Genomic DNA, 19458 nt, shown 5'->3' with positions numbered 1-19458 from the left:
AAAAGCATAAAAAAGTATAGTATTTTATGATCGTCGGGCATTAAAATCCAGCAATATATTATTTTGAACGATGCACAACCATCAACCTTGAACGAACTAAAAGAAAAGGCACATAAAAAATTTCAAAGTCCAAAATTTTGAACTTATATTCCATTACTGAACTTGTTAATTGAACCATAGATAATCTGCTTATTCCTGATCCAACGGATAGGAATCCATACTTATTGATTAAGGCATATGTAAAAATTCATTTTCTAAAACGTCATGCCTCTTTTTCCAAAATCTTCATGGTTATACCTTATAGCAATAGCAACCGGCGCAACCTCCAAACATGGCACACAAAACAAATCAACTCAACATTATCAAAAGAAATTTCAATAAAAAAATTGCACGTTGGAGAAGATACCGATGAGAAAAACGATAGCATTTCTGATAGAAATGTTTAACTACGAAGTTCTATTGGCTCTATCCAAGACCATGAATGCAAATCCAAATATCATGTGATGATGTTAATTAGAATATCACCTTGTAGCATAAGTCCATATTGGTGTAGTTTCAAGCGTTGAGTAATGCATACTAAGATACGTAGCACCCACATTTTTTGTTGTTTACTTGAGTAAATGACGACTTCCTAGCTGACACCAATATTTAATGTTCTCTTAATTCATCAGATTTTTCTATATTCTTAGTATTCTGCAAATAGCATTTAACAAGATAAGTCTACTCAAACATGTCACAACATTTTAAAATTAATCACAGTACAAAACGGCACGTGGAGAAGCGGTTTGGAAAACGTTTGACAGAACAATTTCTATGTTAATTAGGGAATGCATGAAACATGTTAAATATCCAATATCCCCATACTTGGTTGTACATATAATTTTATTTTTTCCTCAGTCTATAATATAATTCATATATGAAATAAAAATATTACTGAATGTAATTAATCTTTTTCTCTCCCTTCTCTTTTCCCTTCCTTTTCTTTTTTCTCCCTTCTTTTTTTAACGTTTTCTTCTCTTCCTTATCCGTTCACCCCGCCGTTGCGCTGCTGCTGCTGCCGCCTGCCGCGTCTCCGCCGCTGGCCATGCGCTGCTGCTGCTCCACCGGCGCTGCCGCCAGCCGCAAGACGGATCCACTGCAGCTAGGTGAGGCCGCTCCGCGCGCTCCCGCCGTCGATTGCATCCGCCCCCACCTCACACTCCTCGTCGCCGGAGGCGTCGCCTCCATCTCGCGCTCTCTCCGCTAGACGCTGCCGGCCACCTCGCACGGTCCTGTGCTCCCGCGGCCGCTTCGGGATCCGCCGCCGCGCAACAACGCCGCATGGCCCGGCCTGTCTACTCCGCCGGCGTCAACGGCACCGGCCACCACGCCCAGCTCCTCGTCTTTTACTTCGGCGATAATTCCTTCGCCTGGTGCGACGCCGCCGAGGTCAGGCCCTACGAGCCCTACTTCCCAGTCGCCGAGAGAGGCTCCAGGGGCAGGGGCGCTGCTGCGCGAAGGCTGGTGGCGGCGGCGGCGGCGTAGGTAGGATTTGGGGGATTTTCGGGGAATTTCTTTGCTACCGAGTTGACGAGTTGATTCTTCGTGGATTTGGGGATTTCTCATGGATTGTTAATCGATGCTGAGATTAATCGAGCGCTCTTATTTCGGGGATTTGGGGATTTCCCGTGCGGTGATGCCTGCAGAGGCGGCGATGGCGAGCGGGAGAGAGAGAGAGAGAGAGAGGGCGCTGCGGGTGGGGCCTCGGCCGCCGGAAGAGATAAGATGGAGACAGATCTCACCGAAGCTACATCAGTTGAATAAAATTTGAACGAGTGAAAATAATCCCAACTCGGAAGAGCAAAAGTGATAAAACAACAAGCAACTTACCTGAATAGACATTTGAACCTGTGTAAATAACGGCCAACGTGCTGCACCTTCTGAGCAGGCCTGGAAGAGGGGCAGCGAATAATCATCACTTTGCTGGCGAAGAGCAAACACGTGGCCATGCTTTACAAACATCTCAACTTCAATTCTTCTTACTAGGCTGGATAGGCGCTTACGTGCATTCTCAATCATTTACATGCCAGGACAAGTTTTAGTGATCATGGCGAACAGTGGCATACAATCGACGTTTGCTTAAAACAACAATTCAAGGAGATTTTTCTGGTTGTTTGGTCTATGCTAACGACGTACAGGAAAGCAATGTCAAAAGATCTATGGAAGTGAATCCAACACATCACTTAAAAATTGACTATAGCTATCTTGCCAAAATAAAATTTGGATCGTGCAAGCACAGCTTCAGATAGGTTAGGAAAAGCCAAATAGTCCCATCATTTTCAGAGCCCCAGGAAGCAATAAAAGAGTTCAAATCAGTGCTGCCACTACAGAGCACAGCATTTTTCAGTTAAAGTATACCATCTTTCGCCTTATGATTGGTGGCCGCTCTTTAGGTGAACAACACATCAACCATTAATCTGGCCAATATGTCCCTATTACATTGGAATCAGGAGAGCAGGTAAAAACAAGTGCAATGGACCCTTCCAGGTTCAGTCTATCATGGTTTAAAGAAAGATTCACTAGGAAAATGCAAACTGAAACAGAACTATCTAGGCACAAACTTACTGAGATCAAGGGTAATTTAATTTTTATCTAAGCATTTTTTTTACCTTCTTTTGCCACAAATAGAGAACAAAATGAGTTCTAGTATGATCATTCATCTTTGTTTTGTATTCCCATCTAAGTTATACCATATGTGTCCTTGCATATGAATATAAGATAAGACGTGAGGCGTGTATGGTGTGACCACTCTCATCACAAGCTTGTCTAGTGGACCAACAAATTTGTGGCTTGGCCAAAAGAAGTTGATGTACAGAAGGTACTCGAAACCAAGCTATCAATTTTGGTTGCCAGCTTCAGTACTTCAATCCAGAGTGCGACAAATTATCCAGCTACATACTTACATGTACCATATAGTCTCAGGATTTTTAAGAAACCCTTAATGATCCTTTCTATTAAAGGCTTAAATTAAATTACAGAACTAGCTAGCCAACTGCATTACCTTCGAGAACATGCATTATCATGCACGTAACACTGCCAAAAGAAAAGTTCTAGTAGCAGTTCAATAAAAGTTATTCTTTTGGAGTGATACAAATTGAAAAATGACACAATATGCTAGACCTGTTTACTTTTATCTAGAGGATACAATGGGCAGAGCTGTCATTCTCAAGCTTTATTTAGCTCCACTACCAACTACTTTGTATAATCCAGAAATAATTGCTGGATCAAAGTGAAGCAGTGCCCTCTCATTTTCCCATTTCAGTTTCATTTGATCAATCCTGGAGAAGAAAGTATCTAAAGTGTAGCCTGTTGTCTTATAGATATGCATACAACATGTTACGAACAAAATTATATGTGTTGGGTTCGTGCCAATGCTGCCCTTGAAGAAAGCCCAGCCAAGTGCACCAAAAAAGAATGAAACAAAAAGTCAAATCAAAATATGGAGTGAATAGATATTCTGTTTGATCCTCTTGGAACATGAAGTGAGGTAAAATCAAGACAGAACATTAGCCTCCTCTCAGAAGAGAAAAGGATAGAACATGAGCGCAGTGGCAAAATACCATCCATAATCAAGTTAGAAAAAGAGAGAGTCGAAAATAGATTGAATCAACAGAAGAGAGAGCAAGTGAAAATAAATGAACTGGATTGTGAAGTTGCAATAACATGGACATCAGACAAGTTTAAGGATAAGCACCCATCATCCTTTTCCTTTGGGGTAAAGACACACATAACTACTATAGTTTTGCTGGGCCCAAAGTTCACATAGCATACGTAAAATTTCTGGTCCCTTAGAAAAAGAAGAGTCCAGCTTGTGGCAGTCTGGCAGATAAGTTGTTATCGAGACGCTTCGCATAAAAGAAACCGCATAGTACATAGTGAAAGTGATCCAAGGAAACTATGGGCAGGATTCTTGTAAAGAAAACTATGGGCAGAAACTATGGTTGGTGACTTGGTGGACTGTCAATCCACCACATTTTTAGTAAGCTCATAAGAATAAAGGCACATTATGTTTCTACAGACTTGTTTGACTCATTTATTTCCCTTTTTAGGACTAGGGAACGTGGCACACCATATTATGTCTGCATACTTCTACCAATGACAAAAAAAACAGATTACCTAATTAAAAGTCAAATCACTCTCCATTATGCCTCGTTACAGTCTACAGAACAAAAAATCATTGCCCCTAAGGAATTCCAGTGCAGTGCTGCAAAAGGGAAGACTAATATTTAAGGAAAAAAAAATAGGATGGAGCAAGCTGTTAGCGTATTAATTGAATTACTCTAATGATCTAATCAAATACAAAAGCATGGATAAAGGCAGAAAGAAACACTAGGTAAACCACTAAATTTAGACACCATTTAGAACTCACAGGATATCATAATTTAGAAGTAAACAACAGGTAAACTACCAAGTTTAGTCATGGCTTAATTTCTATAGGAAGGAGGGAAAATCCGAATTTTTCAAAATAATAATATATTCTAGAGAAGCACTACTTGAAATAGCTGGCTTGTGAAACAAGACATTACAGCAAAATGAACCTATACTGTGGAGGAGAGAGTATACCAGATTACTACTTTCCTTTTCAAATTTCACCTCATTGTAGTTTAAGAAAAGGAACAGCTGTAACTTCTACCAGCAAATTCAATGCATCAACAAGAGAAAAATGACTCTTAATGAGACTACAGGAGTAACTTAGCAGATATGGTAAAATTTGGTTACAGCAGTACCATCGTTTTCACCGAATGAGACACCATTTTGGTTTGTTGAGTCTCAGTTAAACTCTTCTTTGTGCATCACATCAGGACAAGATAAGCAAAAATTGTTGACTTCCATAGCAATGTCTGCAGTGCTCACAAAGATTTGACATGATAAAGCAACTTTGGGTGCAGTATATTAACTAGCAAAGTCCAGAACGCAATCAAAAGTGGATCTTATCCGTTATGGAAGAACAACTTAGCAAAGTAACATGTAAGCTATTGAATATTGTCAAACATTCTCGTTTTCTTTTATTTCCATTTCTGTTGTATCTCAGTGTCTCAGATAGACACACCTAGCAATGACCTCATTAGTCCAGATTTTTTTTATCCTCTAACCTGAGGACCTTTTTTATCATGATGTGAGTGAATCATCAGTTCTGGTACCAATAATGGTTTATGTAATGAAGGTAGAACCCATTTCACCCATATTTTGAGAAAGGACATCCATTTCATGATTGTCTGCCAACAATAAACATAGAAATCGTGCAAAGATGTCTATAAGCAAAAGCTGGATTGATGGGCTTGCCTGCCTGCCTGAGTGGCATTTTGAAAGCAGGATACATATAAGAATCACTTATAAATTTTTTATCTGGTAATCAGTGAGATAAAAACTTAGACGGAGGTGTACACATATCAATAAAAAAAATCTAACTGCTGTGAAAGCCTGAAAAGTGCGATTGCAAATATTACATTGCTAATCAAACTGAAGAGTAATTTCAAATCACTTACCAACAACATATATCTACTGGTAAGATGAAATTTACAGTAAAGCTACCAATATAAGACCCCTGCATTTAAACAAATGGTGTCAGTTAGAAATGATGTTTTGTAATTGTGTGAAGATACACACGTGTGCACGCGCGCGCGCACACACAAGCAGATAAAAAGTTAGTGAAATATTGGAGTTTGCTAGCACGATTGCAGTAACATGTTATGAACTCTTATGTTGGCAAAGCGAGGCATTAGGCATATAGGTAAAATTAGCAAAGTTTAAGCCCACATGGATCAAAAGATCTGAAATTCATGAATTGTGGACAGAATCATGAACCGTTCATGACTTCTTCAAAGTTTATTTGGATAATAAAACATGTACCTGTTCGTGATTAAGAGGTTATGCGCAGTCCAACAATTGTCCTTACAAATCTGAGGAGAAAATGTCATTGGCTGAAATGGTGTATTCATAGCTAAGATCAGATTCTAGTTCTACACTAAGTTTGGCTGGGCACTCCCACATATTCCTGGTATGTTTATGGTCAGGATCTTGGATCAGCTGGGTGGCGCATGGCACAAGCGGAAGATCTTATTGTTTGCTGGTGCAAGATAAAAAATGGGGCACCAGTCAGATGTGTCTTGCTATTTATGTGGGTATGAAACTATGGAGAAATTGAAATTGCAGTTCCTTGCATATAAGGTAGTAAAGTGCTAGCTCAATTTGCAAGCCGTGCTCACAATGAATTGTTGCTCCCGTGAAACTGTGCAATAATCCAGCAAAATCAAACCACAATCAACTTCAGACTGGATTGGCCAATTATGCTGACTATTATTGCCTGACAAGTAAATACAGCATAATAAAGGACAAAGTTGGCAGGCATCAATATATGTATATCCTAAGTTATCTTCTGAAGTTGTTACATGTAATGAACAAAATCAACATTTTGTATGAACAGTTAGATATATGCTTGTTTCTCGAACCAACAGTAGGTATATGCTAGAGCATCTATATTGCATTATAAATGTACTGTTGCAATCACTGGAGAACCAATAACAAGGTTTTATATTTTCCAACAAACTACTCTTGTAACAAAATAAGGGCATCGCCACATTAAAACTGCACATGTAACTCTAAAGATGAGAAATGAAGCAAATTGAAGCTTCCTCTTGTTTCCACTAATTTTGGCATGTAAAATTTTCTCAAGTAGCTCACATTTCTATCATCGAGCTTCAAACTAAGTGTTACTCGAAATATGAAACTGGTGTCAAATGAAGAACGTAGGTGTAGCATCTACTTTACATCTTGCTTCAACCAACGAAATTCGATGATGCAAAGTTTGATAATAAGGACAATTACTAATTGAATATGCTGATATGCAGATGGAACACTTTCGCAAGCACTTTTCAGCATTTTGAACATACACCATTAGGTTCCTAGAAAATCCTGAAATCCCAAAGCATTGTGGCCAAATTGTCTTGGCGTCCACTTCCAGTTGAGTGCTGGAACCAACTTCAAATGTACACAGTGCACTCTCTACCAATGAAGGAAACACGATGCAAAGTAAAACGAACTACGAAGAGAGCATCGGTCGGCCGACAATAGTAACCAACACGTGGGGTCCAGGATATATGTACGTACCAGGTCAGACGAACGCCGGGGAGTCCCACGCGGCAGCCAGTTGAGCTTCGACCGCCGCCTTGATAGTCGGGTAGGGTCGGGTCGACGGGCCACCGGCAACGGCCGCTTGCTGTCATCGTGCCACGATCCCGGTCCTTGTCCCCGCGCGCGGCGCCGCAGAGCCGAGGAGGAGGGGGAGCGGCGAGGTGGCCAGGCAGGCGCGGCGAGGCAATCCATCGAACACGTTGAGGGCGCCAGGGTGGGCGTGACATGCCCTTGGCCCGCTCGTGTCCCTCGCGCGGGCCGGGCGGCGGGCGCAGGCACGGAGCTGGTTGTCGTCCGTTCCCGCCTGCTCCCCCTCCACTCCCCCACGCAGTGCGAGGCGTTCGTGCTCCCCTTCAGCGGCGCGCGCCCGTGCATGTACATCCCGGGCCGCCGGCGTCCGCGGCGGGCCACGATTCGTGTGCCGCGGCGCAATGCCGACTGCCGAGGGTGAGCTTGCTCGGTGCTGCTGGTACTGGAGGCCAACATCGTCACGACGGCGGCCGCGCCCTCTGCCAGGAGCCCAGGACACGATTTGCGTGTGTAGTGAGTGGCACATCGCCTACCGTGTGAGGTTTTGTTGCAGGTGAGGAGGACGATCGATCATCGTGTACGCATTGATTGGATGGAAACGAATACGACTTTCCTCTTTGCGTTTATTTGGTAGGTATATTGGACTAATGTTGCTTATTACTAACAAATAAGTACTCCATTCGTTCTAAAATGTAGATCGTCCATTTGTTCTAAATTGTAGATCGTTTTAGAAAATTTAGATATATAGATTTTGCTATGCATCACAGTATATATCTAGGTGGATAGTAAAATCTCTGTATCTAAATTTGCCAAAACTATTAATAATTTTGGAACGGAAGGAGTATATAGAAAACGAAAATTCTTTTTTTAAAAAAGAATGAACCACAGTGACACGCACAAATAAGAAACAATGTAGTAGTATTTTATTAATACGGATGATTCATTCTGTCATTCAATTTAGAGATCTAAACATAACTAGTACTTCCTTTCTAAACCCACCATATGTAATAAGGAAGTACTACAAAATCAAGCAAACTAGATTAACTCTTGGGTAGTTATCAACGGTACTGTCGTCTCGTAGGCTTCAATTCATGATAGGCATAGCTGCCCTAGACGTCTTCGTCTTCAAGAACTTCGGAATTGGCAACTCGATCGGGCTCGGAGACTTGACGAACATGGGAAACGTAGGCCAAGGCAACTCGCTCGGGTGCGGCGCCTTCATGAACGCCGGGCCAGCGTAGTACTCCACCACCGCCGGCTCTGCATCCTCCTCCGGCTTCGCCTTCTTCTCGCTTCGTTCGACCTCCACCGATGGTGCTCGGCTCAAGGTCCTCTTTGCTCTGACCGGACCGATCTCCCTCGACGGCGACCGCCCCACGTGCTCGACACCGATCTCCTCCCTCCTGATCTTGTCTCTTGTCCAGTCGTCACTCGGGGAGCCCGGAACAGTGGACGAGGCGCGGGTGACGAGCTTGTCCACCACCACCTGCTCTGCATCCTCCTCCGGCTTCGCCTTCTTCTCGCTTCGCTTGACCTCTAGCGATGGTGCTCGGCTCAAGGTCCTCTTTGCTCTGACCGGACTGATCTTCCTCGACGGCGACCGCCCCATACGCTTGACGCCGATCTCCTTCCTCTCGGCCTTGTCTCTAATCCAGTTGTCGCTCAGGGACGCGCGGCCCGGAACGCTCGATGAGGTACGGGCAGCAAGCTTGTCCTTGGTCCAACTCTCGCTCGCCGACGCGCGGCCAGGCTTCTTGCTGTTCCAAGCCGACCGCTCCCTCGCACAGCCTGCACGTGAGAAAGTAGCGGCAGGGGTGACCGTGCACACGGCAGCCATAAGTGACAAGCCGCACGCGTGCACGTTAACAGGAAAATAGATAAAAACAAGTACGAAAGCGGAAAATGAAGGGGACGTAGAAACTAGAAGACTAACTGAGGATGGCAATCTAAGCTAAATGGAAGCACTAAAACAAGACAGAAGATAGCACTACACAGGATAACAGGAGATGAAATCTAAGGTAGACGGAAGCGAACGGAAAAAACAAGTACGAGAGCAGGAAATGAACGAAAACGTACAAACTAGGAAAGGAAGATTAACAGACTAGTATATTGAAAACTATTTAGTTAGGACGGAAATCAGAAGACTAACTGACGATGCAAAAAGTAGATGAGAAGATTAACTGAAACGATAATCTAGACAAGATAGCAGGAGATGAAATCTAGCCAGACGGAAGCGAGCAGAAATACTAACGAACTAATTAACCTGCACTAAACAGAAAAAATAAACAAACAATCTAAACTAGCCTGCTAAAACTAGATGGAAATACTAATGCGAAAAGAAATACTAAATTAAAGACTGCTAAAACTAAATAATGCGAAAAGAAATACTAATAAATTAATTAACAGAAAAAGAGGAAAAGAGCGCGTGAACCGTTGCCTTTGGACGAATCCCCCAAGCTTTCGGACGCAAAGGAAACGTTTAATGCGGAGGGGGGAGGGAGGCATTCGTACCCCCTTGTTTTTATACCACCGTATACCAGACCGTATTGTAGTCGAAATCGGTATGCCAGCTGGTATACGTACGCGTACGAACCGCGTATGGCGGTTTAACCCACCGCCTTCCCCCACCAGCCCACGCCTCGCCAGCGCCGCCCCCCTCGCCGGCGCACCCGCTCCGCCCCACCACGATCACCATCCCCCACTCTATCGCCAGCCCTGGTCCGCCCCTCCGCGGCCTCCCGGCGTGCCAGCTGGCTACGGCGGGCCTCTCCCCAACCCTCCGCCAACCGGCAGACCGCCCCCCCCCCCCCCCCCCCCCCCCGCGCCTACCGGTTAAACCGCAACTGGCGGCGACCTTTCCGCCCCACTACACGCCGCACCGCCATATTCCCTCGCCCCTCCGAGCCCGCCTCAACTCCGCCGCCCAATTCGCCGCCGTGGCGGCTTCGATTGCATTTTCCGTCTCCGTTTGCTTAGGTTTCTGACTCCATTGGAAGATGCGCAAGGCTAGAGGGCCAGAGTGGCGTGCTCCAAGGAAGAGATGACTGCGGCAGAGATCACAAACGGAGCGAGGGAAGCGAAGAACTAAATGCCCCCAAAATGTGGATGCGATGGCTGCGTTTTGGGCAACACGTTGTTTGCGGGTTGCCGAAGGAGGATTCAGGGGTCCTGGTTGCCGGAATAGTTGGACCCATTTCACTGCGGCTCGCCACCGAGCAGGCGGCCGTTGAAGGTGACCAAGTGGCCATGCTGGCTGATTAGGTGATCAAAAGCACGGCTCTTTTCATCGAGATGACCAAAGGGAAGCATGCTGCTGTTTGTCCCTTGTGACTTGTGAACAAATGAGGAAGACATGGACCTTGCGACACCTTTCCTAGGTTAATCTGATCCTTGCTTTTCCAATATGACCAAAACAGCATTACATGATTGTGCATTTGATCACCTTCCAAGTCCAATTCTAATGGTCCCTAAAGCACACAGCATGGAATACTTGGAAACCGTTGGATTTCAGAGTTTCACTGCCCTGATCCACCCAGCTATGAGAAGATTTGATGGCACTGCACTTGAGTTTTTACTTGTCCACCCAGCTACTCTCCATTGTCAGGACCTGGTGTTTCTTCAACATCAGCATCATTGTATATAAAAGACAATATTGATGCGCTTCAGTAGTACAGACCAGCTTGGTAGCTGCAGGGATGAGAGCTGGTTGGCCATCAGAATGTCTACAGGTGAATCAAAGCTCTGCCTCTCAACCTTTGCCCCTCGAGCTCTTCATGATAAGGTTCCCAGTGTCCTGGTGCTGAGAGTACTGAAGGCCAATTACATAAATGTTTTTGACAGGTTGTTCTCTTATAAATGTTTTATCTTTTCTGTAGTACATGGTAAGTTCACATTGAATGTGGACATGCTATTCATGACTTTGATGGACAAGATCATAGGGCTATAGGGAATGATTTTGAAGATGTAGTTGAGGATGCCAGCACGTCTGCATGTGCTGGGCGAGGAATCTGCTGGCGCACACCCCCCCCCCCCCCCCCCCCCCCCCCGGCGCTCTGAAAGACACACCTGGAGGTCTTGCAATTGCATGTGTAAGGCGGTAAGGCCTATTAGAGGTGTCTGGATGTAGGACTAGTAAGAAGTTCTCAAAGCAATTAACTTCATGTTCTGTTGTAGAAATAATCGTATGGTAACTCAGATTGCATTTGTGAAATATTTCTGAAGATTTGTGTAAATTTGGTAATTATACTCTTGTTTGTAGAATTTTGTCTTCATTTGAACCTGTTTCAACCAGATGCAAGCCATTGCAAGTTTTACTATGATCTGGAATGGTTTGCCTTCCTGCACCCAGAAGAGCACTCTTGAACATTTCTCAAAACTTGATAGCTATTATCTGTTTTAGAGCACAGAATTTGTCAGACATATTACTCCACTAAAATATTGAGGTTCCATCATTAGGATCAATTAAATATTTCTGTTGGTAATGTTCCCGGTCGTTCCATTTGTTAACTGATCATTTCATATTTGAGTACAGTTCAGGAGGCTGGGTATCTTCAGACTTCGGGTTTGGGACCTGAGGCAGGATGTGGTACTGCAGCCTCAAACCTCGGGCGTGCACTTGTGGAGACACAGGCTGTCCGGTGAATACTCATCGAGCTCTGCGTACCGAACATTCTTCCATGGCGCAACCAGCTTTGAATCGGTAAAGAGGCTTTGAAAATCCTAGGCTCCGGCATGCTGCAAAGTTCTTCCTGTGGAACTATTGCTGGATCGACAGGCTAGCCAAGCACGGCATGCCACATCTGGTGTGATGCCCGCTGTTTGACCAAGCTGGTGAAGATATCCAGCACCTCCTCACTACCTGTGTTGTGTGAGAGAATTGGCATCGCCTCTTGACCCACTATGGCCTTCCAGACCTGCCCCTGCAGGCTGCTGCAGACTGGCAGAGAATTCACATTATGGAGGGCAATGAAGAATTCGTCATCAGTATGGCCATGGAGAAGCACAAGGGGTTCAAATCTCTGCTCGTTTAGGGTTCATGGAGCTTTTTGAAGCATCAAAACGACTGCATGTTCAACAACGCCTCACTATCAGTCCGATGCCTGTTACAGGGAGGACTATCAGCAGTGCCCCGCCGGCGCCAAAGGCCTATGTAGCCAGTAGCAGGTAGTCCCTAGTCTAAGGCTGGTCATGAACTATAAACATGCGCGAATGTAACTTATGAAACTGGTAAGTCTGCTGTAAACTGTATATTTCTTCTTAATGCAATGACATGTCCTGAATTTTAGAGAAAAGAAAAGGATATTTCATATTTGGGTAGCCTATCCCTGATTGCTTATTCCTATTCATTCATTCTGCTACCTCGCCCGCAGGTAAATTTCTGATTGGTTTGAGAAATTATGACAATTTTCAGTTACACTGTTGTGCAGAACAGTACAAAATGCTGAATGTTCTGAAAACTTCTGAGGCTTATGTGCAGACTGGTCATGCTTATAGCAGCGCACGTTAATTTTGACACGTCATATTCTGGTGGAATTTTTTTATGGGTTATGCTTTTTTCTTACTACAAATTTGTTGCCATTTGGCAAGTAGGCAAAAATCTGATCTGTAGATCAAGTTGTATTGTGACTTTGTTCGAGAAAGAAAAATGTTGTATTCTGACTTGCATGTTTTCTTCTTTTTTTCCCAGTGCACTGATTGGTCTTGCTCAAACATGCAGCCACGAGGTGAGCTGCTGCTGCACCTGTGCGCCTTGACAGAGAGGGCAAAGGATGCAATGGCACAAGGCTCATTTCATTCAGGTAAGGAATTGCAGTGGGATAGAAAACTGAAGGTGAGAACCAAACTACCACGAGGAGTTGGTGAACTAAAACTTCACTATTCTAGAATGGAGGATTTTTTAAGGAATTTCACAGGAATCAGTTGGAACCCCGAGTTGGGACTAAAAGTTATTTCTCATGTCAATCCCTCCTTAGAAGCAAGCAAGGCCAACCGCACTGTGAAATTAAACCAGGCCAAGCAAAGCTTCAGAAGCAGTCCGCTTCCCTTTCAGTTTACCATCAAAAGGATCCTGCATCGGCAAGAATATATCTTGCTACAATATTCTGCTGCATGATTGACCACACTATTCAGAAGGAGATGAGATAACGACCTGCACAGACTCACTCCACTGCATCTGCTGAATCTTCTAGCCACACAATCACCAACTCACCTGCCGATCATGCGCTTCACACCGCGACTGCTGAAGCGAAAAGACCAGCGGCGGCAACAACTGCATGGTGCCGTGGATGACCGTGCATCATGTCACATGAGGAACCAATCATGAGATGAGCCCCTCACCCTCAGTGCCCCATATCATAGGTGACATGAGTGAAAAATCATGTGCCATGAGCTCACTACTAGCAGTTAGTTTATGCCTGTTTCATGGATGCCTTTCCACCTAATGCGTCTAAAAAGGAACAAACATGGGATGCAAGATCTCCTGCAGGATTTGCATACAGCTACGGATATGATGCTGTCAATCAGGAGATTCTATAAGCTAGCTTGCTTGATTTGCTGCTTTGCAAGGCATGCTTGAAGCCTGTGGTGATGATTTGCTGGTTTGCCAGCTTTGGAGGCTTCAAGTCTCTAATGATCATGAATGCAAACCTGCTTTAAGGAAAGCAGGTCGTATCTGACCAACCAGATCAAACCTAAGATTATATATGATATGTTCTTGAATTCATATGCTCAACGAGACCAGATTAGAATAACACCTGAACAGATAAGAGCAGTTTGTGATAAGGTTACACTAAATATGTTCGCACCAATTGTAACAGAGAACCTAACTATGATCACATCAGATGTCAGATTATTAAAACTGGACTAGCTAGTATCTTCTTTGAAGAAGTTGTGGTCTGTGTTTTGGCATATATTTCTACCTTTTAGATCATAGGGGGAAAAAAGAAACAAAAAGAAAAGCCGCCAGGATTATGCGTTGGACTGATCTTTATACTCCCTCCACAACAACATTCGCAATTTGGAATGGCGCTTTCAATCACAAACAGTGTGTGTCACGTGTGTGCATCTCATTCCATCTTTTACTTGTGTCACCATTGATTGAGCTTGCGAGGACCCTATGGTGAAGCCTGGCAGGAGAGGCTATCTAGGGCAGGATGAGCTAGGTGCATGGGTCCACTGCTGCTGCGATTCAGCGCTCACCAGATCCCTGACTGGTGAATTCATCTTCTTTTATCGCCTCCAAAGAAAACAGAATTCCCTGGCTTTGTTCCCACTCCAGAATTGAAGTTTGGTCAGGACTAGAGCGTACGGTAAGAATTCTAGATCTAGATATCCTTTTTCTCATGGAGCTTTTGATCGTCGCAACAAATAATCATTGTTGAGAAATGATGATTGATAAGATTGCAGCATAAGTTGCACCGCTAATGTTCTAGGCACTTAAGGTCATGAAAGTATGAAACTAGAGAGCCAACCCTTGGCTGATCTTTTTAAAGAACTTATACATATTCTTCCTGAAATGAAGAACTTTCTGCTATTGGAGAATTTCAGAAACTAAAATCAGGCAATCTGAAGAAGCTGTAAGCAAGAGTAACATCTTTGATCCATCGACTACGTCTATGAATCTACTTTGGTGAATTAATTCTGTTTTTACATCTTTAGCATTTAACATCATCCTTATCTTCCATCAGGAGAATAACTGTGAATGTGACAGGCAGAACCATTACTTTACTGTCCAATGCTTTTTCTCCGTAGGAACCAATATCATGATAGCCCTTTCTCAATCATCTGAATGCTTTACCAAATAGTCACCAATAACACTATTATTCCAAGTTTGAGCATATATATGACCAAATTCCACTATTATTCCAGGACCTTGCATAGTTGCATATCCCTTTTTGTTGGGCAAACTACCAGCTGTGTATGTCACTTTCCTTTTGCCATACTTATTTCTATTTTTCAAAAGCTTGCGCATCACCCACCAAATGATTGGGGAATAAGAACCCAAAAATGGTATAATTCTGGTGGCCTCTGCCTCTTGCTTTACCCTCCAAATCTCACACAGAATATTTGTAGGCTGGGAAAAAGTTTGTGCCCTTTCCTTCTATAGAAAACAACCCTGGTCCGTATGATACTTATTTCCTAGAACGGTTTATACTAACCTAGTATTTAATTCCTAGGGTTTTAAATAATCCAAAGGATCCGCCGCCATTTTTGAACTCTTCCTTTTGGCGATCGCCACTCTTAACCTTTTTCTCAGAGGGCATGACTCTAGGGTCAAGTCCCATGATACTCAATGATACATTTTAAATTTCAAGTGGCTCCATGCATGATGTCAGGCTAACTCAGCTCAAAGATTTAAAATATGGTTAAAGAAAAGATATTAAACACTTTGGATGCCACCTCCAAATGTTATCCTAGTGAAAGTAGAAACAGAAGATATGAGTCTAGTTGATGAGACATGAATATGTTCTAAATACTGAACTATATTGACCAAAATTCCTGTGTATGATAATTGGGGCTCTTCATTTTTCAAAGTGAATAGTCTTCAGTTGTTCCTCTGTACTACATTTGGTCACAAATATTTTTGGACATACATAAAGTAAAATTTTGAAACTTGGACTATACCATTTTATATACTTATATTTGAAATAAGAAATTCATATATAGGAATATCACAATATGGGGGGTTTATGTGTTATGATATAAATTAATAGTCGAAGTCGTGTTCATCTATTTATGGTGGAGTGAATCTAGTTTTATTTGCCCGCTTTATATCATAGTATTTTTCCTATGATACTATTACTGTATGAATCAAGCAATGCACCTTTCGAACAGATTTATGTAGGGAGTACCACATCTACAAATGCATAAGCCATATAAAAGAACGACTATACATGCCAGTGATTTTTTGGTTCTAGGTTGTTTTCTTATCTTAATATGTGTATAGTCAAAATTACAAACTTAAAATGTTATGTATAATAGTTAATATGATATAAGACTAATTTTATAGTCGCTCCATCCTAAAATATAAGGCGCAAACATGTTTCAAGATTGGATGCATTTAGACTAATTTACATGATGTGACGCTAATTTACATGGCATAAATGGCCATGTCATGCAGTATGCGCCTGGTAGAGGATTCGATACGTTTAGAGACATGAGAATGTAACTTTTGAATCCAGATGTGCGAATTTAAGGGACTCCATTGCAATTTTAACAAGATCTCAAAATATCTCATCATACTCATCCAGATCAAAGAGGTGCAGATAAATTTGTAGAATTCAAAAAAAAAATCAGCGAACCAATTCAAAATTGTCTCACAAAGAATGCAATTGTAACCTCCAAAATTTGTCCTACAAAGAAAGTAATTGTGACTTCTAAACCAGCTTCGTGGGACCTAACTCATTTAAACAACGCACGTTGTTTCAACTAATTGGACGCTAATTGGGCTGATTTTCATGATGTGGGCGTGCGCTCATGGAAACTAACCCTAATTAGTTAGGATCAGGTCATTCGGCTTCCACACTAATATATCTGAAAAATTCCAAAATTGCATCCTTTTGTAGGACAAAGATAGTAACAATTTTCCATGTTCAAAGTATCAAAACCAATTATACTAGAAAAATGAGTTTATGAAATGTGTTCTCTTTTGTCTTGAAAGGAGATCAAGCTAACTTTCTCTAGATCAAAGCATGAATATGCTCTTCCTTTTTCTGAAAAATAAGCCTCATTTCCATGTTCATTAAATCAGTCTCAAACAAATGTAATTAAGCAATTCAAGCTAGCAAGCGCAGGCAAAAAAAGATGATTTCTATTTAACTCTCCTGAGGCGTTTTTCACACATGCTTGGTACGTAGTACTGGACACTCACACCACATGACATGCGGTAATCACATTCGCTAATTAAACACCGTCTCTGGATCCACAAAAGCAAATTACGCCATGCGTCGTTGTGCTTCGTTCGCCGATCTAGCTCACCACCTCGGCGTGACCTTGCACACGAGCGGCTTCTCCATCTCCAGCGACATGCCCAGGCGCTCCGACAGGTGGACGCCGCCGCCGGGCCCGTCCGCCGGCGCCCACTCGAAGCGGTGCAGCAGCTGCGCGAGCCACAGGTGCACGGTGGCGAGGGCCATCGTCTTGCCGGGGCACACGCGCCGCCCGGCGCCGAACGGCGCGAGCCGCAGGTCCCCGCCCAGCACGCTCACGTCCTCCTCCTCGAACCGCTCGGGGCGGAACGCCGAGGGCTCCGGCCAGACCGCCGGGTCGCGCGCGATGGCCCACATGTTCACCATGGCCGTGGTGCCCGCGGGGACCAGGTGGCCGCCGACCACAGCGTCGTGCACGGCGAGGCGCGCCCACGAGAGCAGCGGGCCCGGCGGGTGCACGCGGAGCGTCTCCTTGACGATGCACTGGAGGTAGGGCAGGCGGGCCACGTCGGCGTCCGACACGGCGCGGCCGCCGCGGCCGACGACGGCGTCCAGCTCCGCCTGCGCTTTCGACTGGATGTTCCGGTGCAGCACCATCCGCGCCATCACCCACTCCAGCAGGATCGCGACCGTGTCGGTCCCTCGAAAGATCATCTCCTGTAGGAGAAAAAAAATGGAAACATATATTCATGCACGCATGATTCGTGAGAGGATCGACACAATGTGCATTTCGTAACTGATTGATGTTACAAATGCAATGTTCACGCATGTCACGATGATAAAATTCAGTAACTGTTCTTGATTTCTTACCCAGAGAACAGCGATCATGTCGGAGTCTGACAGCTTCTCCTCGCCCTCCAGTCCCAGCAGGACGTCGACGAAATCTCCGGCCGTCTCACCGCCATTGGCGCCGCTCTTCTTCTGCCTGTGCTCTTCTATGATCCTTGCCACGAACACGTTCACCCTGCGCACCAGGCTCCTGCACCTCCTCCGCACGCCTTGCATGTCCAGCCACTTGAGCAGCGGCAGGTGGTCGCCCCAGTTGAACAAGCCCAGCAGGTCGTACCCCTCCTTCACCATCTCCTCCAGCTCGACGCCCTCCGGGCTCGCGGGGTCGTAGCGGGCGCCGAAGACGGTGGCCATGACGTGGTCCAGGGAGGCCGCGTGGAGGACGCACCGCATGACGACGTCCTTGCCGCCGCCGGCCGTGGAGAGGTTCCGGAGCATGCGCTCGCCGATGGCGGCGCGGCGCGGGGCCGAGGCGGCGACGCTGCGCGGGCTGAAGAGGTACGCGGAGCTGATGCGCCGCAGCGCGCGCCAGTAGTCCCCGGAGGGGGCGAAGCCCATGGCGCGGTGGAAGAGGAGCTCCCGGGCGGCGTCCTTGACGGGGCGGTCGGCGAAGGCAGCGCTGGACAGGAGCTCCCGCGCCGTGTCCGGGCGGCTGGCTACGACGAGGCGCGTGAGGCCGACGGAGAAGGCCGACAGCGCGGCGCCGCCGGGCAGCGACCGCGACAGGGACGCGAGCGCGCGGTGCGCGGCGGGCCCCGCGAGAGCGGTGACCACGCCCGGCGCCCCCGGTGGCGGTGGCGGCGTGGCGCGGCGCCGGGAGATGACGAGCGCCGCCCACGCGGGGCCGCCGGGGAAGAGCCAGACCAGCGAGACGGCGAGCAGGAGGACGGCGAGGAGTGGGGAGAGGAAGGTGGTGGCGGCCGGGAAGAGGAAGAGGAGGTAGTCCTGGGTGGAGCTGGTGAGGGTGGTGGCGTCCATGGCGAGGGCGTGGAGGTGGTGGTGGTTTCTTTGGAGGAAGGAGGTGGGAAGGCTGGATGGTGTGGTTTTTGGGAGAGGGGTGAGGAGGGTTTAAATAGAAGGTAGGTAGGCTTGTGTGCTGAGCATGACACGAAGGGGGTTTTAATTGTAACAGCTAAGGAGAAATGAAACCTATTTTATTCGTTTCACTTTTTAAGGAAAAAATTAGGAAGTAGAGTTCATCCTTTTTCATCTAATCTTTAATTTAATGAAGAAGTGACATATAAGATATGATATTATAAAAGTACTCCACTTTGTGTACGGATAATTCCGCTATAATCATCGTACATTGTCCATATTATCTTAAAACGGTTCGGATAAAGGTAACGGATCTGTTTTTCTAAATCACCCCGGCAACTCTCGCCTAAAAATAATATAACGCTTTAAAAAGAAGACTATGTAAATCTTGTAACGGGCCGGCTTTTCTTACCTGACCGGAAAAACTTACGATAAATTATTTTTATTTTTACAACTTGTAACGAGCCACGTACGAAATTTGAGCTATTGTCTCGGACCGGACACTTGA

The 19458-nt window shown here is 45.1% G+C and overlaps 2 protein-coding genes and 1 long non-coding RNA gene across 3 annotated transcripts; all 3 read right to left on the bottom strand.

Annotated features, from left to right (window-relative positions):
• Nucleotides 1–820: 820 nt before the first annotated feature.
• Nucleotides 821–2922, bottom strand: LOC112874059. Its single transcript, XR_003224874.1, has 2 exons — nucleotides 1870–2922; nucleotides 821–1786 (listed from the first exon to the last, which is right to left on the bottom strand). It is a non-coding gene; the product is annotated as an uncharacterized LOC112874059 (long non-coding RNA).
• A 1252-nt stretch (nucleotides 2923–4174) lies between these two features.
• LOC112877206 lies at nucleotides 4175–7694 on the bottom strand. The gene is made up of 3 exons (XM_025941427.1): nucleotides 7147–7694; nucleotides 5526–5584; nucleotides 4175–4243 (listed from the first exon to the last, which is right to left on the bottom strand). The coding sequence occupies exons 1-3, from the start codon at nucleotides 7654–7656 to the stop codon at nucleotides 4192–4194; spliced, it is 621 nt and encodes a 206-aa protein (XP_025797212.1). The 5' UTR covers nucleotides 7657–7694; the 3' UTR covers nucleotides 4175–4191.
• A 9290-nt stretch (nucleotides 7695–16984) lies between these two features.
• LOC112875962 (cytochrome P450 78A5-like) lies at nucleotides 16985–19026 on the bottom strand. The gene is made up of 2 exons (XM_025939974.1): nucleotides 17937–19026; nucleotides 16985–17783 (listed from the first exon to the last, which is right to left on the bottom strand). Exons 1-2 carry the CDS (start codon nucleotides 18891–18893, stop codon nucleotides 17172–17174), a joined length of 1569 nt encoding a protein of 522 aa, XP_025795759.1. The 5' UTR covers nucleotides 18894–19026; the 3' UTR covers nucleotides 16985–17171.
• Nucleotides 19027–19458: the final 432 nt, after the last annotated feature.

The sequence above is a fragment of the Panicum hallii genome, chromosome 9 (genome assembly GCF_002211085.1).
Source record: "Panicum hallii strain FIL2 chromosome 9, PHallii_v3.1, whole genome shotgun sequence".
Taxonomy (NCBI): Eukaryota; Viridiplantae; Streptophyta; class Magnoliopsida; order Poales; family Poaceae; genus Panicum; species Panicum hallii.
The sequence above is the reverse complement of the archived record's forward strand: the minus strand, read 5'-3'. Positions and strand labels throughout refer to the sequence as shown.

Excerpts from the sequence above, each read along its gene's own strand:
- LOC112875962 (XM_025939974.1), bottom strand. The coding sequence starts at position 18,893 with ATGGACGCCACCACCCTCACCAGCTCCACCCAGGACTACCTCCTCTTC. Across the intron at positions 17,784-17,936 it reads ACATGATCGCTGTTCTCTGG|GAGATGATCTTTCGAGGGAC; the intron begins GTAAGAAATCAA and ends TTTCTCCTACAG.
- LOC112877206 (XM_025941427.1), bottom strand. The coding sequence starts at position 7,656 with ATGTTGGCCTCCAGTACCAGCAGCACCGAGCAAGCTCACCCTCGGCAG. Across the intron at positions 5,585-7,146 it reads CCCGGCGTTCGTCTGACCTG|GGGTCTTATATTGGTAGCTT; the intron begins GTACGTACATAT and ends GTTTAAATGCAG. Across the intron at positions 4,244-5,525 it reads CCAGTAGATATATGTTGTTG|CACTGCACTGGAATTCCTTA; the intron begins GTAAGTGATTTG and ends TCCCTTTTGCAG.